Source organism: Sphaerodactylus townsendi, linkage group LG17 (assembly GCF_021028975.2).
Source record: "Sphaerodactylus townsendi isolate TG3544 linkage group LG17, MPM_Stown_v2.3, whole genome shotgun sequence".
Taxonomy (NCBI): domain Eukaryota; kingdom Metazoa; phylum Chordata; class Lepidosauria; order Squamata; family Sphaerodactylidae; genus Sphaerodactylus; species Sphaerodactylus townsendi.
Window position 1 is genome coordinate 17,362,664 of NC_059441.1, and position 25,985 is coordinate 17,388,648.

Below are 25,985 nucleotides of genomic sequence, written 5' to 3' on the forward strand. Positions count from 1 at the left end.
TCCAGATTAGATACACGAACTCTTAACCTCCTACGCCACTGCTGCTCCTTGTAGTTCATGAACATCTGGAGGGCCGCAAGATTGACACCTGTGCCCTAAATGGTCTGGGACCAATGGTCCTTTGAAACAATCTCTCCTGCTTGGTCACCCAATGGATGCTCTGTTCATCAAGGAATAATTTACTTGTGATCCCTGGCCCAAAGGAAATCTGACTCAACCAGGGCCAGGACCGTTTCGGCCCTGATGGTCTCATCATCTGTCTGATGAGACCAAGGCCCTGCGGGGCCTAGTTCAGCTCTGCAGGGCCTGTAAAACAGAGGGCAGCCCTGGTTGGAGCAACCCTGGTGGTCTATTCTGGCTCCTCCCTCGCCCCTTATGATCCACCATCCATCCTATCTCTAATAGATGTATTAGGACAGGGGCCTGCAACCTGCGGCTCTCCAGATGTTCATGGACTACAAATCCCATCAGCCCCTTCCAATTGGCCATGCTGGCAAGGGCTGATGGGAATTGTAGTCCATGGACATCTGGAGAGCCGCAGGTTGCAGACCCCTGTATTAAGAGGAATGTTTCTACCTTTCCTTTAGGGATTTTTTGAGCTCACTGATAGTATCTACCATCTGGGTTTGTTGTAAGTATCGTTTTTAAACTGAATCATCGTTTGAAAGGTTTACAGTTATTGTATTTTATTCTGTGAATTGTTGTCAACCGCCCCAAGCCCAAAAGGGAAAGGGCAGCATAGAAATCTAATAGAATTAAAAAAATTAACTTGGTTGCTGGAGGCGGGGTGGGACAAGGGGTTTTCTGACTGTTCTGTGGTCACCGTGCCCTGATTTAAACCGCATTCCCCCGAGAAGAAAAAAAGCCCAAAGGAAAATGGCATCTTGATTGATTGGTCTTAAACGTTTTGCTGGCTACCAGTTAAAACGGCCTTCGTTGCGGTTCATTTTTCTTTCCCACAGGCCAAGCTGATAGAGTTCAGGGGTCCTTTCTTTGAGGGCGACACGTGGACGCCAGGCTCTGTCCAGCAGGAGTGGCGTTTGTTATTGCAAACAGTTGCGTTGAAATGAACAAGGCAGCGACTTCTCATTTCAATATCAGGGTGATGGAGTGTCGTCTGGCCGCAAAGGTACCGTATGGCTTTCATCAAGACCTAATGAAACCATCATCCAAGTATATGCTTCCTTCTACTCCTACCAGTTGTTGCTTTATTTTAACACCAGGTCAGGTGTTGCCTCAAAGGGCATGTTTCTCTCTTCAAGGCCTGGACTAGGGCCATATCCACATGACAAATGGAATTTGGCCCTTCATATAGCTTCTATCTCCATTTGGGCAGCATAGCGCTCCAAGAGCCCTGCACCGTCCCAGAGCAAAGATTAATTCTCAAAAGACCGCTGTGATTTAATGAGAGCATTGTCTAATACCAGGCATATAAAAAAAAGGGGAAACAAATGTTTTGATAGTTCTGCCATAATAAATGGGAAGTCGTGAAGCAGCATTTCTAGCATAGATCTTAGAATTCCACGTATTTGTATTTTTGGAAGGCAGGATTCTCGAAGGCTGAGTTTTGGGTCCGAGGAAATATGCTCTCCTCCCTGCTCATAGTTCAAATCACGACTCGAGTTTAACTCAGAGCAGGGCAGAAGTTTAAAGGGTTGCAGTTGCCAGGAGAAAATGTAAAGCGCTGAAATAGCGATTGAGCAACTTAAAATGTTACCCATTAGTGATGACCTTTACAGTTTCTGCTGCTTGAGAAAGTGAGGCATCGTGTTGCGTACGGGAAGTGTGAATGATCTAAGTATCACTTCTCCCGGTCCAGCAGACTCATTCCCACCCCACAACTTTTCTTTTCTGAAAATGTTTAACGAAGCAATCGGGATTAGCGGGAGGGGTCAGTTCCTGTTAAAATGTACCATAGTCAGCGCTCCCCCCAGTAAGTGTTTGACCATAAGTGAAAGAGTCCCCAATCGGGTCGTTTCCATTTAAGTTTTCAGCTTCCTGTTTATAAATTCTAAGCACTGGCTCCATACATGTAGGCAGGGTTTCAAGCAAGCAAAGAAAATCTTGGCAGAGATTACCATCGTCGAGCTTCTCTTTTGGTTTCTTCCGCAGGTAGATACATAACAGGAAAAAGGGATGAGCTCTGCAGCTATCTCATGGGATAAGCTTTTTCTCTTCACTTGGTGGTGGTGGGGGGGTACATTGTTTGTACAGCAGTTTCCTTTAGAAAGATTCGCTCCTAGTTATTTACATACCATGAAGAGGGCTGTGTGTATGAATTCAGTGAATTGCTGAGTTCATCTTACCAGTGCAGAATCTTATTTATAGCACTTTGATGGTTTTGCCTCTCAAATAAAATACAGAGATCCTTGGGACTTGAAACATGCTGATAGCATGTGGAGAAAGTACAAATAATTAGAAGAGAGATAATACCCTGTTTCCCTGAATATAAGACATCCCCGGAAAATAAGACGTAGTAGAGGTTTTTTGCTGCCAGTATGTAAATATAAGGTAACTCTGAAAGTAAGATCGTGAAAGTGTGTTTTGTTGGGAAGCATGCCCTATCTAACAGAACACTTAGAAAAAATAAGACGTCCCCTGAAAATAAGACATAGAGCATCTTTGGGAGCAAAAATTAATATAATATAATATAATATAATATAATATAATATAATATAATATAATATAATATAATATAATATAATATAATATAATATAAATATAATATAATATTGGGTTGCCAATTAACTTGGGTTGCCAATTAACTTATATATATGATGTTTTAACTTTTTATTTTGTTGGAAACCGCCCTGAGCCTTCGGGGAGGGCGGTATACAAATACAATAAATAAATAATATAATATAATATAATATAATATAATATAATATAATATAATATAATATAATATAATATAATATAATATAATATAATATAATATAATATAATATAATATAATATAATAATAAGCATAGCGGCTTTGAGCTATTAATGAAGATGGCCCTTGAGCCTTTTATAATTGGAGCCTAACAATGTCAAACTGAGCTGAGCCTGCCGTACGTCAGTCACATGATGAGAAGACAAGACTCATAGGAAAAGACAATAAAACTAGGAAAAGTGGAAGGCAACAGGAGAAGATGGATTGCCTCTATCAAGGAAGCCACAGCTCTCAATTTGCAAGACCTGAGCCAAGCTTCATGAATCATTAGGGACGATTTTGAGGATATTACATTCATAGGAATGATGTCACAGTCAAATGCCATGGCACCAAACACACATACCACCACAAAAACTAAGTGTCACCAAACTCAGCAAGAGTTCATCAAAGAGCCAGCATGGAAATACCCATTTGCATAACTGAAAATATACATGGCCCAAGTGCAGAGCAACCCCATGGGATCCTGCCAGAGTTTGGGCAGACCCATGTACGGGTGCCCAGAGGAGTCGCCCTCTGTGGCACGCCAAGCCACAGAGTTTCTGTGGAGACCCATGTGGGGGCGCACACAAGTTTGTCATGTGGGGGGCTGAAAATCACCCCCCACATACACGCCCCATCTAGGCTGGCCCTGGGCCACTGAGCATGATGTGCAAGCACCGCGGTGATGAGCAAGGGAGGTCTTGGCTGGCTGGCCTGGTGCCCAAACTCGGGCGGCTGCTGCCTGAGGGGGGGGGGGCACAGGGGAGGAGAGATGCTAGAGAGGCACAGAAGCTGGGCTGCCAAGCAGAACTCTGATGGAGTTAGAGGCAGGCTGGCCCCTGCTTGAGCTGGTGGGAATGGAGGGAGAGGGGAGCCAACCAGTTTTTTCTTCTAAACCAAAAACCTCAGCATTCAGGTTAAAATTGCCAGGTTGGCACTTTATGCGATAAATAAGTGGGAGTTTTGGGGTTGCAATTGGGCCAGTTCTACTCTCGCCCTAAAGGTTCGGGCCATCAATGTCTTAACCTGACTGAAAAATTGACACGCTGATTAATAATAATCCTCAATGTTTTTGCAATCCTTTTTTGTGAAGTGACAGGCACATAACTGGCAAAAATCTGTGCCTAGTTCACACTTGGATTCCTGGAAACTGTTAATTTCCCTTTCTGTAAAGCATCTTGAAGAAACCCTGTAGTATCATAGAACCCCTGGGTTGCCATTTTGTTCATACACTGGTTGCTCAAGCATATTCCCAACTATTTGTAACAACTCTTTGAAAAACCTTGAAAGTCGGATGAATTGTGCAGGTTAATTAAATCCTGGTAAATTTTTAATCATAATGCACCGTTTGGAAATCTTTTGGTGCAGAGATCACCCAGCCAATGTTGGAATCATCTATATAAGGGGCTTTCATTTAGCTGTCTAAGTCTTGCTTCTCCCCAAGAAATCCTAGGAGTTCTAATTCTGTGCAGAGAAAGGGGGAGAAAATTCTTAACATCTGTACCAAACTACAGAGCTCACGATTCTTTGTAAGAAGTCAGAGCATTCCCACAAATGTAGACTCATAGCCTGTGAATGTAGCTCTTCCCTTTCCCCTAACTGCTATTGCAGAGCAATTGCGCTAACTATGTAGAAGGGCACAGCCGGATAAGTCCTTTTTCTTGGCAACCAAGACCTAGTTAGGAGATTGCTGTAGGTCTTCCAGCCATCTCAGTTTGAGCTGCCAGGAAATTCTTGCTTTTAGAGTCCCTGTTATCAAAACCAGTGCTGCAGAGGGATTTTACTCCATTCTGGAAGCGGGAAAGGGAAGGTCTTGAACTTTGAGCCAAACAGTCTTGGTTCCCCCCCTCCTTATCTCCCACTTCTATGTTTTCTGATTCATATTAGGATAAATGAGCAGAAGTCCTACATTAAGTTCTTGTAAATAGACTGTCTCACTTCAGCCTCCACAGGTGGTTTATGGGTAAGGGGGGGGGCAGCCCATTAGAATTTTAAATAAAAATAATGCGCTAATACTATACTGATACATTACAATGTCCTAGGCCTCTGGGTGAGGCTCGAGTTGTAAGGAAAGGCCAACAACCAGCTAAAGAAGTGGCAATTGTGATATTAACAAAAGTAAATAATAATGGACAATATATACCCCACTAAAACATTCCCTTCTCACTGGACACAGTATGTAACAGACTTCCCTCTGTGATACACCTCTGAAGATGCCAGCCACAGATGCAGGCGAAACGTTAGGAACAAGATCCACCAGACCACAACCACGTAGCCCGGAAAACCCACAACATGCTTCCTTTCTACATGTGATATTGCTCACACTTAGGTAAATAGTATGTCAGGTAGAAATTCAATGTATCACTTCCCCTCTGTATGCTGTAATGAATGTTGGAACATTCTTAAAATTTATTCTTTCCTACTACACAGCCTGAAATGGCCAGTCCGGAAACAAATGCCTCACGTGGGAAATTGCTCCCTATAATCAGCTGCACAGGAAGATGCTGGCTCTGTTTATTTTCCTCCTATTAGAGAAGAGAGATGCAACATTTAAACTTGCCTCTGTGCTCCACTGTGCTAGGAGGGCCTATAGGATTCCGTGCTTATGTTCTTATGTTCTTATGTGCTATAAAGTGTGATAATAACCTCCTTGTGCCATCTTGATTTGATCAGTGTTATAGACTTCACATAGCACAGTTATCCCTAAAAGAGTTTACAATAATACAGTACAATAAACCTTTATTGGCATAACACATTGAGATGTGAATAAACACGAATGCTGTATTTGAAAAAAGTTATACTCGCTGTCTATGAATAAGTTACACATACCAGTGCCACGGATCATTTATAAAAACAGATAATGTGAATTAAAAATTTAGCAGTTAGTTTGGTCATAAAACAAAAAAGTTTATAGAACAAAAAAGAATTATGAGCTAAGGCAGTGGTGGGATTCAGCCTTTTCGCACCACTTCGGCAAAACCGGTTGTTAAAATGGTGCTTGTAAGCAACCAGCCAGAGATGGGATCCAACCAGTTCTCACCACTTCTCTAGAAGTGGTTACTAATTTTTTTCCGAGTGCCAAGAAGGGGTTACTAAAGCAACCTCCCTGCCTAATAGGGACTGGAGGTGCGTGAGTGCGGCGGCGCCACTGTTTGAATCCCACCACCATCGGAACCTGTTATTAAAATTTTTGGATCCCACCACTGCAACCAGCTGTTAAATTGTTTGAATCCTGCCATCGGAACCGGTTGTTAAATTATTTGAATCCCACCACTGAGCCAAGGTATAATTCAGTTAAGATTAAAATCCGACTTTAACCTATTTCTTGCAGATCTCAGCATGTTTACTGAAAAAGGTATAACCTTCCCCAGGATCTAAGGTGGTATATAATAGTAAATAATGCAGAGTAATTGCATTTTGATTTAAAAATTGCGACGGATAATAGCGGACTCCTTAGATCCACGTTCTGCAATGTAACAGGGGGAGTTTACATCAAAGAGTACTTCTCCCATTGCCACAAGAGTCAGGGTCATGGTTATATCCTACAAGTGAATCAAGAGTCAAACTGCCCCTTTCCATTGCTGCTGGGGCTGTTACCCTGTGAATTTCAGTGTCAAAAGAGAATAGGGTTGTAGTCCCTTACCCATTTTATCAGGTATGCGAAAACATATTGGGTTGAGTCCAGTGGTGGGATCCAAAAAATTTTAGTAACAGGTTCCCTCGCCAGCCCCCCCTCAACAAAGGGGCAAGTAGAGGTGGCTCTAGGGCAAACCTGAGCCCTCCAAGCCAAAACCTGAGTTGGATGCCCCCCCATGGGCAGCCACCCCACCACAACCCCAAATTTTTTTTTTGCACCAGGTCATTTCTAAATCATCATCACATTATAGAAAATGCAATGGTGAAACACACAGGTTCTTTGATAGAGACTGGTGAGATAAAAGGTACCTGAAAGGGATTAACCCAGTTCAGGGAGTTACATTATTAGTCGCAATTGCTATATGGAACTTTCATATTCAAAGGCAGTATGGCTCTCGGGGAGGCGAGGGCGTGGAGATGGAAAAGCGGACCCAAGTAGTAACCCCCTCTCGGCACACACAAATAATTAGTAACTCACTCTCGAGAACCTGCTGGATCCCACCTCTGGTTGGGTCCCACCACGTTTTTAGCTTAACATTGTCCTTTTCCCCTCCTTATCATAACCCCCGCCCCACATGACTTCTGCCACTGATCCTAACACAGCTTTTTTTTTTGAGTTCTCATAAAGAAGACTCCCAAATCCACTAGTGAAAAAGCCAGTTAAATCCAACTCATTATCCATTCAGACAGCCTAAAAACAACAGCCATTTGCATAGCAATTGAGCCAGGGGCATTTTTGTAATAAAGGGAATAGGGTTGTAGTCTCAGTGTCTGAATACTTTAGGGAGTTTTAAAATAATATTACATTGCATTGTTTATTGGATGCGTTATAGTGTTTTTATTTCATTGCTCTCCTTTTATAGTTGTGGTTGGATCCGCCATATTGGCCTTTTTTGCATTGTTTTCCAGTTCTGTAATCGGCCTTGAGTCTCAATAAGAAAGGCAGACTATAAACAAAGCAAATAAATAGCTAGTTTGGGTTGAGCGTTAGGATAGAAAAATGGAAAGCAAACCCATAAAATTGGCATAACTGGAAAGGGTCGGAGAAAGTTGCACTTAGACATACTGATATCATAAGTAAAAACAGATTTCCCTTTTGATGAATTGGTGTCTAAATATTAATGTCCTTTACATCCAAAGCATTTGACTAAAACGTTCCTCTCCAGAAGAAATAGACCTTGGAAAGTCACTAGATGGCACCAAATGTAGCTCGTTTTTGAAAAAATTCGTACAAGGGAAAAAACAAGGCTTAAATTGAAAAACAGGAGAGGACAAACAGTAAGCAGTTTGTTAACTTGCAGTCCAGGTTTTGACCTTCTCTTAAACAGGCTGCTCAGAACGGAGTAAGAACATAAGAACAAGCCAGCTGGATCAGACCAAAGTCCATCTAGTCCAGCTCTCTGCTACTCGCAGTGGCCCACCAGGTGCCTTGGGGAGCTCACATGTAGGATGTGAACGAATGGCTAGCCTCCTCATGGCCAAGGCTCCTGAAGCACCTGGTCTGTTAAGGCATTTGCAGTCTCAGATCTATAGGGAGGACTCAAGGATTGCAGTAGCCATGAATCAGGACTGACTTCTCCCTCCCATAAATCAACTGTCTCAAGCCCTTTTAAAGCTATCCAGGTTAGTGGCCATCACCACCTCCTGTGGCAGCATATTCCAAACACCAATCACACGTTGCGTGAAGAAGTGTTTCCTTTTATTAGTTCTAATTCTTCCCCCCAGCATTTTCAATGTATGCCCTCTGGTTCTAGTATTAGAGAAAGAGGAGAAAATTCTCTCTCTGTCAACATTTTCTACCCCATGCATAATTTTGTAGACTTCAACTCATATCCCCCCTCAGCCAGCTCTCTCCAAACTAAAGAGTCCCAAAACGCTGCAGCCTCTTTCTCATAGGGAAGGAGTCCCATTTCATGTCCAGTGGCTCTTACTCTCAGGGAAACAGTTCTTAGGATTTTATTTTATTTCATTTTTTCCCCTAACAGTTTCCTAGCATTGCTACTGCTAGTTCACTAAAATAAAACTTCTTATTAATTAAAAAAATCTGCCTCCCAAAAAGCCACTGGGCTATAGGAATTCTGCAGGCTATAATTAAGCAAATGAGTTTCTGTGGTTCAGTCATATAGCCTATGAAAAGATTTCGTGCTTAGCAAGTATTAAGCGGATTTTGAGAAATGAATCTGCTAGAGTAGGTACAATACCTTGACTCCATAAACCTTTTGGCAAAAAATTCAATATAGAAAAGAATTCCCATCTTTTTTAAGAATCTCCCCTGTGATTCACAATGCTTGAACCGTGAGATTACCCGGTTCTTTCCCCCACATTGGAAACTTTAACAAAAAAGAATTAAGTGATGGCAATCCTGTCTCTTTGATGCTGTAAGACACACTGAAAGTGTAGTTGCAGGGACTATTCCAATTGACACTCGAGTATATTCTTTCTTTGGCTGCTTGATATATTTTGTTGCAGGTTCCATGTAGTTCAAAATAATAGTGGTTACTGGAAGCCAAGATATCTCAAAATTAACAAATTAAAGGCAAACTCTATGCTAAGAATTATTAGGAAAGGGATTGAAAATAAAGCAATCAGTTGTGTAATGCCCTTTGTATAAAACCACGTGGAGAATGTATACTTGGAGGATGTAGCATACTGTGTTTTCTTTTGTTCATTATATGTAGTACCTCAAGTAGGCCAATTTTTTTAGTTTTTTAAGACAGTAGCAGCTTAACAGAAACGGAAAAAGCTGGTTAAGCACATATCTGATCCTGATGCTTTTTATTACTCCTAGTAATGCCTCCCTCAAAGCTCCATCAATGCTTCCCTGGGTTTCACTGCCAAATCTACAGGAATTTCCTAAAGCCCGACTTGGCAACTCTAGATGGGGAGTTTTCGCTTCCTAAAAAAACAGGCTGCCATGGGATGACATGGATAGAGGTTCTATTAAACTATGCATGATGTGGAGAAAAGTGGGGAGAGAGAAAACTTTTTTCTCCCTCTCCCATAATACTAGGAACTCATAAGAGCAACTCCAATGAAAATAAGCTGGCAAATAGGTTAAGGACCCGTGCGGTTTCTAAGTCCCGTGCAGGTGTGTGAAGCCACCACACACTGGTGTCGCTTCGCCAGCAGAAGGGGCCACCAGTAGGATAAGCCAGAGGTGGGATCCAGCAGAGTTCCCCTCACAGGTCTCCCCGGAGTAGGTTACACTCATTATTTATTATTGTGCCGCAGAGGGGGGTTACCAATTGGGTGAGATTTTGCTGCACGTACGGATTTTTTGCCTTTAGTTAATGCCTCCTCCTCTCAGCAGTAAGCACAGAACTTGAAACAGTCTAGGGCAGGAGGTGCACCGCTGGGCTGGCAGCCTGTGCATGCTGCACCTCGCTTCCCTGCCCAAGGACCGGGTTCAGTGGCTGCGCAACACTTGCCACAGCCCTCACTTCAGGGAATGCCCCCGCCTAGGGAATGCCTGGCCAATGCCCCCCTCACTGTTGTGCCCCCCCCACCCAGCTCCCATTGGCTTAACGCCACAGTTTGAATCCCACCAACATGGGGAACCTTTTGTTACTAACATTTTGGATCCCACCACGGGGATAAGCTCTCCCGGGCGGCTCAGTTCTGTGCAGACTCTAGGAAGTTTCACACAGTGTTGAGGGACTGATCTAGGAATTCTTGAAAGGGACTATTGTTCAAAGGATAGCCAACAAGTGAAGAATTTTCTTTACTCCACAAGTGATTAACTTTGTGAAATTCCCCTGGCCAGTTGTGGTAACTTGATGGCCACAAGAATAGGCTGCTTTTAAAATGCCCCCTACCTGAAGAGAGACTCTGAGGAGCTGGGGATGCTGAGTTTGAGTGAAGGGAAAAGGCTAAGAGGTGACATGATGGCCAAGGTTTGTTTTGCATTTTGTTTGTTTGTACTACTTGTTTTGTTTGTTACTTTAGGTTTAGATATTTGAAGGGATGTCATGTTGGTGAGGAAGCAAGCTTATTTTCTGCTGCCCAGAGACTAGGGACCAGGGAGTCATGGGTTCAAGGTGAAGGGAAAAGTAGATCTCCACTCCAAACATCAGGGAAAAAACTTCCTGAGCGCCAGGGCTGTTTGCAGACAGTGGAATGCAGTACCTTGGAGCGTGGTGGAGTCTCCTTCTTTGGAGGTTTTTAAACAGAGGCTGGATGGCCATCTGTCTGGAGTGCTTTGATTGTGTGTTCCTGCATTGCAGGGGGTTGGACTTGATGACCCCTTGGGGTCTCTTCCAACTCTGTGATTCTCTAAGGAAAAGGGGGGTTGACAAATTCATTGGAGGAGCCGAGTCCCTTAGCAATGACTCACTACTAATTAGATTCATTTACAGTGAGGCAGTAGACTCACAAAATCCCAGCAGTGGGAGGTCGTATCCAGGGGAGGGACTTTGTCTTCTCATGCTCTCCTGTTTGGCTCTTCCTAAGGCAACTTTTAAGGCCCACTTCATGAAACAGAATGGCCCACGGGTCTGATCCAGCAGGCTCTTCTTGTGTTCTTCTCTGTTACCTTTTTCAATCGAACTTTCAGGGAATTCTATCCATGCCACTAGTCTGCCAACAAATTCTTGCACATGTGCCATATGGGCAGTTGTTCTGTTTGAGCTTTCTGAAATCCTGGAAGACAGCCTGTATCACTGTAAACTGGTAGTTTTATGCAGCTACTCTGTCCCAGCATCGCTGGATCGGCCAAGGGCCCCAATGTCTAAGAAGTATGTTACCCTCCGGAATTCCAATTCTGCTTCATTTATTTTTTTTAAGCCTTTTTTTTACCCGTCACTCTCATTATTCCCGCACTAATTTAGGCTGCACTCCGAGAACTCAGCCAAAATGCCATATACAGTGACATATAATTGGATAACATGGAGCCCCACAGCCCACTGGGGCTGAACTTACGTTATCTGTGTAATCTAGGAGTGGGAACAGACCACATTTTTAGCTTGGAAAGGAAAAAGACTCCATGAACCTCTTTATTAAAATTGCCCTGACAAAAACTCCTCCATTTAGACAGAGTTGTGGTCGGGAATATGTTTCTCCTTAAGAATAAGTCATAATTAAAAAACCTGAAACAAACAAACAGAGGCCCCCCGAGGGCATTTTGAGTGCAAGGCTTCGTCACTGACAATATTTTTGCACCCCTGTCTTCAGGGAAAGTAACCGCAACCGCTGCTCTCGCCTAGCAGTCACTGGACGGTGGCCAGGATTTAATGCAACCCAGGGCTCTCTGGGATGTAGCCCCACAACCTGTTTTCCATGCCAGAAAAAAAGGCTTTGAGCATATACAGGCTATTCCTTTTCTTCGCCAAGCTAAACCTGGGCCATTAATTCACCCCTTGTACGTTCAAAAATGCAGTGGCTTTCGATCGAGGGTGTTGTTCGTAGGCCTGTCATCACTCTAACGTTTAGAACAACTTTTGTGTGCAATGCATCCTGTCCCTCCCCAAGCCCACAACCCCTCCTCTCGCGTCACCCAAGTCTGCGTCCCTCTCCACCTACTGCAAGTTAAACCCGTTATGGGCAGTGTTCCTCCGCTTACACTTTAGCACGTTATAATTGAACTGCTTTGGAATCTAGCTTTGTACTAGATCTAATAAATAGGGAGCCGCAAGTCAAAAGATACATGCCGCAGGGATTCTACTATTATTTGGGTAAATGTTTGTTGCAGGAGTAACGGAATGACATTGAGGGACCGGCGTAGTCTTCCACAGTGCAGATAACATAGCTGTCAAGTTGACCCATGGCTGCACCCTGCAGCAAGGGGGGGCTTTACATGAAAGGCGGTGAGGAACCAGAGGGGCTCTGCCAAGTGCCTTTCGCCTCCTTGCAAGAATCTTTTAAGGTGGTCTCCTCTTCGAAAGCACTAACCCTGCTTTTAGCTCCCAAGTTCTGACAAGGTCAGGGCTATATAGCCTCCTGTGCATTTTTCATACATATGCCAAAATGTATTCTTCCCCTCACCCATCTCTAGAGATGCACCATCTTCCAAAGACCAAACATTTCCCCAAAGAGACAGAAAACAGGGACACTGATGATGTAGCAGGAGTTTCAATTTCTACCAATAGATTGTTGCCTGTGTAATAGCAGCTGAAGCTTGAGTCAGATCTTTGGCCCACCATTCATTCATTCATTCATTCATTCATTCATTCATTCATTCATTCATTTCCATTCATTCATTCATTCATTCATCTAATCATTCATTCATTCATTCCATTCATTCATTCATTTACTTATATTTACTTCTATTATTTACTTCTATTTACTTATTTATTATTAAGTCTTCTATATTTATTTTGTTATTTGGTTCTTCTATAGCTGTCCCAGATTCTAAGGACATTAGATTCAAGTAATAATGTGAATCTTACTCCTTTATTCTCAACTGAGCTCCCTGATTTATTTAGATTACACTGCTTTGCTGAATAATCCAGGATCCTTCCTTCATGTGGTAGTGGCAGGAACTTCCTCTTTGGAAATTATCAAAACCAGCAGCATTTTTTTTACCTTTACTGAACATTTTATTCCTATGCTCTGTGTAATCCATGGCTTTTTGCACCAGTTTTATCTTGTTTGTAGGTTTATTCTTTATCGCTTACTATTTGGCCAATAAAGGCTTGATTGATTTGATTAACAAATTCCAGGAAAACTTGAGAGACCGCACTTGGAGCTTCTGGCAGTTAAAAGTTAAGTAGTCCCACAATAGCTTTTTCCAGTATTAAGAAAATAAGACAACATAAGAACGAGCCTGCTGGATCTCAGACCAGAGTCCATCTAGTCCAGCACCTCTGCTACTGCAGTGGCCCACCAGGTGCCTTTGGGAGCTCACATGCAGGATGTGAAAGCAATGGCCTTCTGCTGCTGCTGCTCCCGAGCACCTGGTCTGCTAAGGTAGGCTTTGCAGGTCTCAGATCAAAAGAGGATCAAGATTAGTAGCCATAGATCAGGGGTGGGAACCTCAGATGTTTTCCAGGATAGCTCTGTGGAATCCACAATCTCATCACGTTTCTGTCAGCATGGCCAATTGGCCATGCTGGTAGGGGCTGATGGGAATTGTAGTTCCTGAACATCTGGAGAGCCGCAGGTTCCCTACCCCTGCCATAGATCGACTTCATAAATCTGTCCAAGCCCCTTTTAAAGCTATTCTTAGTGAGTAGAGGTGGATTGATCATTAAGGACACTGGGAAATATCGTGATGAGCTTATGGACAAAGCCAGACACCTGCCCCCTTCCCCCCCCCCTCCAGTTCTGAACATGGAGCACCTCAACCTTTGTGTGGCATAGGGAAGGAGGTAACCAGATGAGTCCCATGCAGCAAAGGAGGTAGCTGACCAAGCTGTGAGCCACATGGAGGTGGCTGGTTTCCTGCCAGTCTGTCCCAGTGAGTGCGAGCAGGTGTGTGGGTTTCTCATTATGGAGAGCGTCATCCCTGCCTAGCAGCATCTTTTGCCCAGGTGCTGTTATATAAGAACAGGACTCAGTTGCTATGATCATAAGTGCTGCCTGGAACCCATCCCTTCAGATCTCAGATGTGCGAGATTTGGTTGTGATCGCTCTGAGGGGGGAACTCGCTTTGTACATGCTCAGAGGCCACTCACCATTATCATTTCATGTATCTTTAGGCAAGCCTCCCTGAGTGTCCTTCTTGGATACAGCCCTGTGGCCTTTGCACCCCTACTCCCAGGTAGAAGCTTAAGGAAGAAAGTAGGGGAGGGGGTCAGTGTACCTCCGCAGATCGAAGCAAAAATGGAAGAACCGGACAGCAGCCCCGTCACTGCAAATGACTGCCCCAAATATTTAGTCTTGTCATGTTTGTTTGTCCCAGCAATGCGTGACACCCAGGGAAAGATGAGATTCAGTCATCAAGAATCAGATCAAAGCAAAAGAAACGCAGAAATCCTCTTTCCAGGAATAGCCAATGATGATCTGTGTATATCAGCAGCTGTTTCAAAGCCTCTTCAAACAGCACGAGGGAGGTCGTCTGGGTGGAATATCAGGTCTCTTTATTATGACTTGTCTACTATAATGTCAAGAGAAGTATCCGGGATTATCCTGTCTGCTAAGGAACTGGCATTGCCTAGTGGCTAAAGAATGCTAGGTGCTGGAAAAGTTAAATCATGAAGCTAAATTAGTATTTTGAGGTGAGGAGCTATTTAAATGATTGTCGAAGGTTTTCATGGCTGGAGTCAACGCGGGTTTTCAAGGCTATGTGGCATTGGTTGGGTAGATTTTGCTCCTGACATTTGGCCCGCATCTATGACTGACATCTTCAGAGGCATGTCACAATGAAGAGTTTGGATTTATATCCCCCCTTTCTCTCTTGTAGGAGACTCAAAGGGGCTGACAATCTCCTTGTCCTTCCCCCCTCACAACAAATACCCTGTGAGGTAGGTGGGGCTGAGAGAGCTCAGAAGAACTGTGACTAGCCCAAGGTCACCCAGCTGGCATGTGTGGGAGTGCACAGGCTAATCTGAATTCCCCAGATAATCCTCCACAATGAGATCTGTTTCCCTCCGTGGCCTAAACCCCCTCCCCATCCACAAAGTGGACATAACATATATCCACCCTACAGTCACTCCACACTGAGTCAATGGAGCTGAAAACATATCTTACTCATGACCCTTGTTAGGTATCCCACATAGTTCTATTAAGCAAATGCACAATGTTGAGATCTTGTCACATTTATTCCAATCCCTTTGCGAAGCACTTGGAGATCACCAAGTGCTCCGCAGAGCACTGTTTGGAAACCGCTGCTCTAGACCGAAAAGGCCTTCCTCCCATGGAAAAGACACTTAATTTGGATGAAGGGTTCAGACCTGAGCCAAAAGGAAACATGAGGTGTAAATAAATAAACATTGCTCAGTAGAGTGGTAGAATAAACCAGGGGCGTACCAGCCTGGGAGAAATTTGACCTTTTATGTCCCTGGGCTCCGGCCATCTAATCACATGGGGGGAGGAATAGCCCCCACACTCCTCTTCTCCCCCCCCCCCAGGTCCATACACAAAACATTGTTTGGTGGGGGAGAGGGTGGCCCCCATATGGGGCTGGGGGCAGAAAACTCAGATTTTGCACCAGGCTACACTTTCCCTAGATATGCCTCTGGAATCAACCCCAGTAGACGGCAGCATCGTGCGTTCACATACCTTGCTATTGCTGGAGACCAGAGGTGGGATCCAGCAGGTTCTCACAGGTTCCCGAGAGTAGGTTACTAATTATTCGTGTGTGCTGAGAGGGGGTTACTAATTGGTGATTTTGCCACATGATTTTTGCTTCAGTTACGCCCCTCCTCTCAGCAGTAGCGTGCAGAACTTGAAGCAGTCTAGCAGGAGGTGCACCGGCGTGCGTGGCAGCCTGCGCCTGCGTGCATTCATTTCCTGCCCAAGAACTGGCGCAGCGGCTGTGTCCTTGCCACAGCCCCGCCCCAGGAATGCCCCGTCCCCGGAATGCCTGGCCACGCCCCCGTCGTGCCCCGCCCAGCCCCATTGACGCTACGCCACAGTTTGAATCCCACCACCATGGGAACCTGTTACTAAAAGTTTTGGATCCCACCACTGCTGGAGACTGAATGTTTAATTAAATGCCTGCTGAGCAGATCATTGAAGTAATTCCAAGTGGAAGGGGAAAAATATTCTAGAAGGCCGAATAGCTGGTTTATTTGGTTAAAATAAACATCTTGTATTCATTTTGTATCCTAAAACGCATGCCTGGTTTGTTGTTGTTGCAGCTTTTAGCAAAATCCAGAGGCCTGCATTGGAAAGCAATGGCAAAGCTACAGGATGTGCAAGTCGCATTGAAACTAAGCTTGGACGAAATGCTGACCGCCGTTGAGGAAGTATTTCACCCGGAGCCTTACAGCATCGAGGAAATTGGAGAACTCCTCGAAATGAGCCCCAAAGAGCTGCGTGTCCAAATCCTCAGTCAAAACACACAAGACGGTGAGCGTTTGCCCAGCGGTGGTTCGTATTCATGTAAAGGAACTGAATGCTAATGAGATGTGAAAACAGTGCAGATTTCAATACCATCTGAAATAGTCGTTTGGAGCCTTTGACGTGCAAGGGTGTTGATTAGCCCGTATGTCTGAGCCTTCAGCTCGAAGCTGAAGAAATATTAGGGCTTGCAAGCATTATTAAGATGGTGCACCAATTAATTAATGAAGCTTCGGTTAGTTTGCATGCTGCATAGGTGTCAAACTCATGGCCATCCAGATGTTATGGACTACAGTTCCCATCATCCCCTGCCAGCATGGCCAATTGGCAGGGGCTGATGGGAATTGTAGTCCATGAACATCTGGAGGGCCGCAAGTTTGACACCTGTGGCATACTGTGTTGCTGGTAGAAAATGGACTGTGCTGGGGGCCAGAAAAGAAAAGGAAGTCACTGCTGAGCCTGCCACTGTGTCACTCAGAGGTGGAGCTTCCACGGGGCTGCCTGGGGACAAACAGCATGGGTGGCCCCTGTTCACATCACATGGTGGGGCAGAAAATCGCCCCCACACCCCTCCTCCTTCTCCTTGTGGCCTGCCTGCCCCACCAAGCTGCCCGGGACCACCACCTCCTCAGGTGAGTGAAGCACAGGGGGGCACAGGGGGGACGCTCGGAGCAGGTGTTGCCCCGTGTGCCATTTTCCCTCTCTACGTCTCTGGGGTCACTGCTAACCTACTCATAGCTGGAGGAGAGTTTAGAGCAGGGGTCTGCAACCTGCGGCTCTCCAGAAGTTCATGGGCTACAAATCGCTGATCTAGACCGAAAAGGCCTTCCTCCCATGGAAAAGACACTTAATTTGGATGAAGGGTACAAACCTGAGCCAAAAGGAAACATGAGGTGTAAATAAATAAACATTGCTCAGTAGAGTGGTAGAATAAGCCAGGGGCGTACCAGCCAGGGATACACTTGACTCTATATGTCCTCTGTGCATTGTCCACCATATGGGGCTGGGGGCATGTCCATGCCATATGGGGCTGGGGGCAGAAAACTCAGATTTGTAGTCCATGAATTGTAGTCCATGAACATTGTAGTCTATGAACATCTGGAGAGCCGCAGGTTGCAGACGCCTGGTTTAGAGCAAAGCCTAAGCTGGCTTGTCTACATGTTTCCGAGGATTTCCTTCCTCATCTTCCTCTAAGGATCTTGAATGTGCTACAGTCTGGAATTTCAGCCAGGACAAGCTGCACTTGGCTGTCTTCTCAGTGTCTCTTCTTCTCATCATTGCTCTGGGTGAAGAATCCCCTCCTCCTTTGAGTTTCCTTATAGGAGAGAAAGGCGGGGTGTCAATCCAAACATCAACAACTTTAACCACATCCTCATCAACACAACTCCTCCTCCTCTTTCTTACAGCTCTGAAAATCCAGGAAAAAAACTTGGGAAAGCTCTTGATAATGGGAAGTTGAGATATGTAAAATACATATATTGTTTAGTGTTTTATTACAGTTTAAATTTATCATGTGTGTTGCCCGTTTTGAGTATGTCTGTATTGGGCTGGGCTTTTTAGCTGACCTTCTCTTTGTATAAGGATCTTTATTGATCCTGTTAAAAAGATGCATCCCTGCAACATTGTTTTAAATCTGTTTTGCTATTCTGCCTGTTGACCGTATTAATAAATGATGGTATTTTTCACCTCGCTTTAAAGAACAGCGTGCTGACGGTGAACTTTTCTGGTTCTGACATGGTAGAAACAGAATCTAAAGCGACTTTCAAACTGGCGTGCCTTAGAAAAAGTATAGTTTTTTTTTAAAAAAAGAACCAGTTTGTTCTGTAAAACATGCCGCATGTGTTCCAAATTCTCCCCTTTGAAATAAATAGAGGCTATTTTGATTATTTTCTTTTTTGAGCAACCCTTGATTTAGCAAGTGAATTTAATCTAGCTAGCTAGTTTAGCTATTCCTGCCCATTATTAAATCAGCCAACCACATATAGTTACAGTTGTATACAGACATGAAATGTTTCTTAGACGACTGTCTGTGTGTATATTTCAAGGGCAGACTTTCTTTGTTCCATTGAATGTCAGCCTGCTTTGCTGCTAAAGATGTGAGGAAACAATGAAGCTCTGAGAAATTGTTTCTCTGCTTTGTGTTGGCCACATCCATTGTGAGTCAGATTCAGAGCTCAGTTATCCAGTGTAATTGAATCTTGCCCTATAAACTTCGGGGGGAGGCCGTCCATATTCCCTATTCTACTCGTGTAGCTCTAATAGCTTTTACAGATGCTTTGCACAATTGCCCATATACAGAAAAGTTTATTCCTCCCCTCCCCAAATAAACCTGGCACTGTTTTAAGAATCCTACTTTTATGACTAGAATTTAACCACTGGCTTTCTCCCCTTTCTGATGCAGAAAATAAAATATAACGCTAGGGGGGTAATTGAACCAGGGCTGATTGGTGTTTGGAATATCCTGCCACAGGAGGTGGTGATGGCCACTAACCTGGATAGCTTTAAAAGGGGTTTGGACAGATTGATGGAGGAGAAGTCGATCTGTGGCTGCCAATCTTGATCCTCCTTGAAATGAGATTGCAAATGCTTTAGAAGACCAGGTGCTCGGGAGCAACAGCAGCAGCAGCAGGCCATTGCTTTCACATCCTGCATGTGAGCTCCCAAAGGCACCTGATGGGCCACTGCAAGTAGCAGAGTGCTGGACTAGATGGACTCTGGTCTGATCCAGCAGGCTCTTTCTTGTGATTTTGGATTATTGGTACACATGTGAGTCTGTTATTGGTTCTGATGCCCTGTTCCTTGCAGCACCAGGGAACTCCAGAGAGGTTTTGCTAACAGTGATGGAACTTGAATGATGTGCATTCCCCAGTGCTACGGTCTAGTGCTCCATGTTTTGTGGGTCCCCAGTACCTGGCCACCCTCAAATGCCTTTGTCAGCTGGAGTAGGTAATACTGATCTTGATGAATGGTAGGGTGATTCACTATAAGGCTTCATAATTTCATGTTCAAATTAAGTCTGCTGCTCCAGCCCTTGAAAACTTGTTCAGTTTTGGCTTTTTTGATATTTAAAAGTTACCAAAACCATATGCCTTAACTGCCTTTATATCAAGGTATTTTTGGTGGGGGGCGGGGGGAGATAACTCAGTCTGATTATAGTACTAAATGCTACTATATTTATAATAGCTCTGGTTTCCTTTTAGCCTCTCCCTTGTCACCAGCCCTATATGATTCAAGCCAAAAGCTTACAACCAAAGTTAGGAGCACTTTGGATTAGAGCCGAGATATTTAGTGTCTTCTGAAGGGCTGGGTCTTATTTCTTGGCTCTTTGTCTGAATGCACACGCTAAACTCTGCCATAATCTGTTCTACTTTTCTCACTAGAGTTTTTCTTTTTAATTAAGTACTCCATGGTTGTTCCTGCACGGTCCAAATATTCCGGGTTGAGCAAGGGGACTATCCTGGTTTGGCCAAGAAGTCTGCACGGTTCCCAGTCCTAAAGCGGGTTTGTCCTGCGATATTTCCCTCATCCCAGGACTTTCTTGAACCCGCCACCATGCAACCACCACAGGAGCAGAACCACCTTATTTTTCCTGCTCAGCCGCCTGATCTCCTGGAATAATTGTGCCATGCAGAAACGGCCCCGTGTCAGTATGTCCCATCCCAGGAAGACATTCCCCCATAAAACATTCCTTTATTTCCCCATAAAATGTGGTTATCCCCTCACTTGAGTGAAACATGACTAAACCACTTTGTTCCATTCTAAAACTAAATAAATAATAATTGTAATCTAATGCTGACATGTAAACCTGAGGGGTGGAATTATCCCACGAGTCAAAAGCATCCCATCAGCCTCTTATGGATTGATTGGTAATTTTTAGAAGAAGAAGAAGGAGGAGGAGGAGGAGGAGGAGGAGGAGGAGGAGGAGTTTGGATTTATATCCCCCCTTTCTCTCCTGCAGGAGGCTCAAAGGGGCTTACAATCTCCTTCCCTTCCCCCCTCACAACAAACACCCTGTGAGGTGGGTGGGGCTGAGAGAGCTCCAAGAAGCTGTGACTAGCCCAAGGTCACCCAGCTGGCATGTGTGGGAGTGTTCAGGCTAATCTGAATTCCCCTGATAAGCCTCCCCACGAAGCCTCCAGGGTATAGCAGGAGCTGGGAATCAAACCCGGTTCCTCCCAGATTAGATAGCACGAGCTGTTAACCTCCTACGCCACTGCATGTAAAATTCAACTTTTTGGCATCCTGGAATACTCAATTGATGGAAGCAAACCCAAATCATGCTACAGCTGCACACGCTTTAAAAAAGGAGTGTTACTGGCTGCTGTAGAACAACTTTGAACATCTGGAGGGCCAAGTAGTTTGGAGACTCCCTGCTTCTAATTCATCTTACTCATTTAGGAGGAGGAGGAGGAGGAGGAGGAGGAGGAGGAGGAGGAAGAGGAGTTTGGAATTATACCCCACGTTTCTCTCCTGTAAGGAGACTCAAGGTGGTTTACAAGCTCCTTTCCCTTCCTCTCCTACAACAGACACCTTGTAATGAAGGTGGGGCTGAGAGAGCTTTAATAGAACTATGACTAGCCCAAGTAAGGCCATCCAGCAGGAAATGGTGAAGCACATCTGGTTCACTAGATAAGCTCCTCTCTGCTACTCCAGGTGGGAGGGAGGAGGGAACTTCAAATCCTGCCTCCAGAATGCACCTGTTTCCAGCCACTACACCCAAGGCTGGCCACTACCAGCTTTACTAGGAGGAAAACCAAGTTCCTTTTCAGATTCAGTAATATAACTTTGTCCTGGGTAATGCAATTTCTATCCAGCTTTGGTCTATTGTGGAGGCAGCTGTCCTCTGAGGGGCATAGCCCTCCCCACTAGGGGATACATGCAAATTCCTGAAAAAATATGTGTCTTGCTAAAATAGCAGAAGTTCCTAACACCAGAGGAAATGCCCTGCAAAGACAGTTGAAGCACGTTGCCATGAAGCTGATGATCCAAGAATAAGGCCTTCTACCTTATATTTCCTGGGTAAACAGAGAGAGAGTCTGCGTGGAAATAAACAACACTGGCCCTGGACTTTGTCATGTGGGATTTAATAACATCTTGGTGATTGGCACTCGAGCCAGGAAGCAGCCACCCAAGGCAGGCGGCTTGCAGAGCTTTTCCCCGCATGACAGAACGCTGTTCCTCTAACCTTTTTTTTTGGTCTCCCCGGCATCTGGCCGATGGTCAAAAAAGTACAAAAGATCGGCCTCATTTCTACACATGTAACGTGCAGATGAGCTGGAGAGAACCGCGAAGCGCTTTATTATAATCTACAGGTGCCGCGCTTTACCAAGGGGTGGTCTCTTGAATCAACCGTGAGCCTCTTTGGTAAGAATGCATGCCTCCAAAATGGAAACTAGACGTGGTTTTCAGTTCCATCCCTTGGGCTACTACTGTTCCACCTCAGTGATTTATGCGAGAGCATGAGCTATGGCAAACTCTCACGCAACTTCAGATATGCCTTTAAACAAATGCACATTTCAGAAAATGGCCCCGCTGTAAAATGACGCCGTCAGAAGGGGGGGGGGGAAGGGCCCAGGAGGAGAATTCAGCCGTAGATGAACTCAGTTTTATATGCCCACCTTTGTACTTTGAAGAAGACTGTAATCCCAACGATAGATAGGATTATATCAGCAGTTTATAGAATAATGCGAACGTACGATAAGCATCGAATGTAATTAAAAATAATACGATGGCTGTCTAGAAATATGGTAACCTCTTGTTGCTACATATCTAATCAAGAAATGGAATATGTAAGAAATGCAAAATATATATCTACAGTGTTAATTTAAAGAAAAAATGACTATAAGGAACGAAGTAAAGAAGAAAATATAATAACGGGATTGTAACTATTAAAACTCCAAGAAATAAGGATTATCAAATAGAAAGGAGGCTAAGGGGAGGTCCTTCTAAATTTCTTCTTTAAACTATTCTAAACCTGGCAAATTTGAACTAGGTTTCTTTCTTTTTTCTTTCTTTCTCTATTCCTCTGGTAGTTGAAGTATTTTGTTCTTTTCTTTTCTTTTCCTTCTTCTTCTTTCTGTTATATTTTTCTCTCTTTTCTCTCTTTTTCTCTCTCTTTTTTCTCTCCTCCTTCTTAATGGGGGGGGGATGCAGGGAAGATTTAGTTTGCTATATTACTTCTGTATTAACTTTACAAATTTCAGTTTCGTCTCACCTACAATTTTAATGTACTAAGTCTAGAAAGAAAATGCTTAGTAGAGTTGAAACTTTGAAATGTGAAATCTGTACTAACCTGAACAAGTTAATTTCCTAATAAAAATTATAAAAAAAAATATATGCCCACCTTTGTAAACTCCCCACCCTGACACACACACACACACACACATTCAGACATTCAGCAGTAACATTTGTGCGCTGTGCGGTACTAAAGTACCTCAGATAAGTTCTTACTTTTCAGGACAAAATGTACTCCTGAATGTGAATCTGGTAAATGGGGGATTGTGCAACCCCTAAACGTTGTTTCACTGACCCTTTCCCAGGAGGGTCATTTCTACTCCCCGCTCCGTTTTGACGGGTTTTAATCATATTCCAAAAGCCATGATGTAGTTCAGCAAATGCCATATTGGGTCCATTCTCATCAACAGCAATCCCGTTTCATATCAAGCCAAATAAAATGCTGGCGCCTCTGTAAAGATATTGTTTTGTCCATTCATTGCAAAGCTTTCTTCCCCTCCCATTCATTCCAGTTCCTCAGATGGTGTGTGTTAAACTCTTCCAAAGTCACGTGACTCCACTTTGTGGCAGCTAGATTGGACAGGGCTTGGCGAAATTTTCCACAATAAGAAATTGCCACCAAGTGTGCACTTAACGCAATTTTTCATGAAAGCAAAGGAGGTGATTTACATCACTGTCAGCATCGAAGATTCCTAGAAGAAAAAGAACGTTGCACATTCCTGCAACTGTTGCTTGTCACGTGTATTGCAGTGAATGAATTGAAGGTATCAGGTAGGTTTCCCCTGGGGCCATTTCACGTTGCTTAAACAAGAGGGTGATGCTGAAACATTCTTTCTCCATGTGCCATGGTCCCAATTCGTGTGTGTGTGTTCAAGAATTAAGTTCCCAGCACAGAACTTATACTTCATATTTAACTGAAAGTCCTTTGGGAGGTGACGTTCCTAGCAACATATTAGTTGGCCCAGAGCAGGTAGAGTCATGGTGGTTCCTGGCCCCTCCATGATGCGGCTGGCCTCCACTCGGGCCAGGGCCTTCTCGGCCTTGGCCCCCGCCTGGTGGAACACTCTCCCTCCAGCTGTCTGGGCCCTGCAGGATCTTGGTGAGTTCCACAGGGCCTGTAAGACTGAGTTGTTCCACCGGGCTTTTGGAGTGTCCGGCCGCTTAAGTGCCTCCCTCCCTTTTATTCCTCCGACTTGGAGTTCCTTTGCCATCTAGGGGACCCACTTTCCTGTTTTGTTCCCCCCCCCCTCTTTCTGGGAGGGTTTTAATTGGGGTTTATCGCTGACGCCATCTTTGTTAATTACTGCTGTGTTTTAATCTAATTTTAATGGGGTTTTGTTTGTATATGTTGTATGAGGAAATTATGCTGTGCACCGCCCAGAGCCCTCCAGGGGTAGGGCGGTATACAAAACCAATCAATCAATCAATCAATCAATCAATCAATCAATCAATCAATCAATAAAATAGAGAGGTCACAGAGCTAGTGAGCGTGCCAATATATGAGGGGGATCAATCCACATGGTTCAAAGAGCTCATCAACATGAATGGAGAAGCCCTCAAAGAGTATTGCACACCTCCCTTGCCGAATTGAGATGCACATGTTTCATATACCTTCTAAAATAGAAAGAAGAGCTGGACATAAAGATGCTAGATCATCCTTCTTGCCAGTTTCCTCTGGGAGCTGCAAGACCACATCTGACAACAATCAACCACATAAGGTTCCATTCTTTTTCTTACATTAACATTTTCTTTTTTATTACTTAGTGACCATCTTTAAATTGTACCAGCGTGCTAAGCATGTGTACAGCGAGGCTGCCAGAGTTCTAGAGTTTAAGAAGATCTGCGAGGAGGCCCCCGTGGGTGCCGTCCGGTTGCTGGGGGATTTGATGAACCAGAGCCACGCCAGTTGCCGAGACCTCTACGAATGCAGCTGCCCTGAACTGAATCAGCTGGCGGACATCTGTCTGTAAGTCTGACAAGCCCTAGAACAAACTCACTTTTGAGAATGGGGTTTGAATTGTGGGGTGTGTGTGTATGTGTGTGTGGCGTTTGTGGCTTTTTTTAAAAAAAAATGAAAGTATTTATTCCTGTCTGTTTCCACCAACCAGCCTCCCTTCCTAGGAAGTGTGGTCAGCTATTTTGCGACTGACATTGTAACATTGCTAATCACAGCCATTCTCACACCATTAATCAAACTGGTGTGTGGCAGTGGGAACAGCTAATGTGAGAAAGATAATTAGAAGGCCCCAGAAAGATGACTGCTTGTTGCAACTCTGCATGATTGACTGCTCTGGTCTGGTCTCCATCCTAGTCTGCTGTCATGTCTCTGCATGGGCACAATTAACTCCTTCTATTACAGCAGAGTGACCAGCCCTCTGAGGAGGCACGCCCAGCACTAACTCATGGATGGTCTCTTCCTCACTATAAAAGAAAACCTTTCAATCAATCAATCAATCAATCAATCAATCAATCAATCAATCAATCAATCAATCAATCAATCAATCAGTTTTATCACGGTCAAAGACCAGAAATTATTAAATATAGAGTATAAAAAGCACAATGTATAATTTCCAAATAAAAATTTGGGAATATTATTTGAAAACTAGAAAAACTTTACAGTTACAAAATGTTAAAACCATAAGCTAAAATCAAATCACAAAACTGATAAGCACAAGTGATGTTTAAAGCCCAAAAATAAAATTGATAATCCAAATAGCCTACCGCTAATTAGTGTTTAAATTAACCCTGTTTATGTCTACGACTTTTAACAGTACAAGTACTGAATTTCGCCACTACTCTTGTAATGTTAGGATTATCATCTTCTAGAAGTCTTTTCATGCAGCTTTCCTCTGAACCAAATAAAATTGCTATTGGGAGAGAGCTAAACATTTTTGCCCTCATTTCTGTATGCAGGGGGCATCATTGAAAAATGCATGACAGGGTCTCTATTTCCTCCAATCTCACATTCACAAAGCCTGACAGTGTACAGGAAAACCTTTCCATGTGAGAATGAGATACAAAGCAGGGAAAAATGGTCCTCAGCTACCAGAAGTATGCCTTACAACCTGAAAGGGACTCTCACTGTTGCTGTGTGATTTGGCATTGGACTGACTTATCTCCATTCCTGCCACCTCAGACATTTGATTACCTGCATGGTGCTGTCCTAAGTTCAGTCACACCTTCCTAATGTCACTCACTTCAGCTGGCTTGAGAAGGATGTACACTTTTGGGTGCTGTGTGGTTTCCGGGCTGTATGGCCGTG

At 44.1% G+C, this 25,985-nt stretch overlaps 1 protein-coding gene across 1 annotated transcript in view; it reads left to right on the plus strand.

Moving 5' to 3' along the window:
• GALK2 (galactokinase 2) overlaps positions 1 to 25,985 on the plus strand; it is a 91,628-nt gene that overhangs the window by 36,827 nt on the left and 28,816 nt on the right. Inside the window, 4 exon segments of the mRNA XM_048481803.1 lie at positions 963 to 992; positions 995 to 1,129; positions 16,288 to 16,498; positions 24,488 to 24,689. Coding sequence (XP_048337760.1) covers positions 963 to 992; positions 995 to 1,129; positions 16,288 to 16,498; positions 24,488 to 24,689 — 578 coding nt within the window.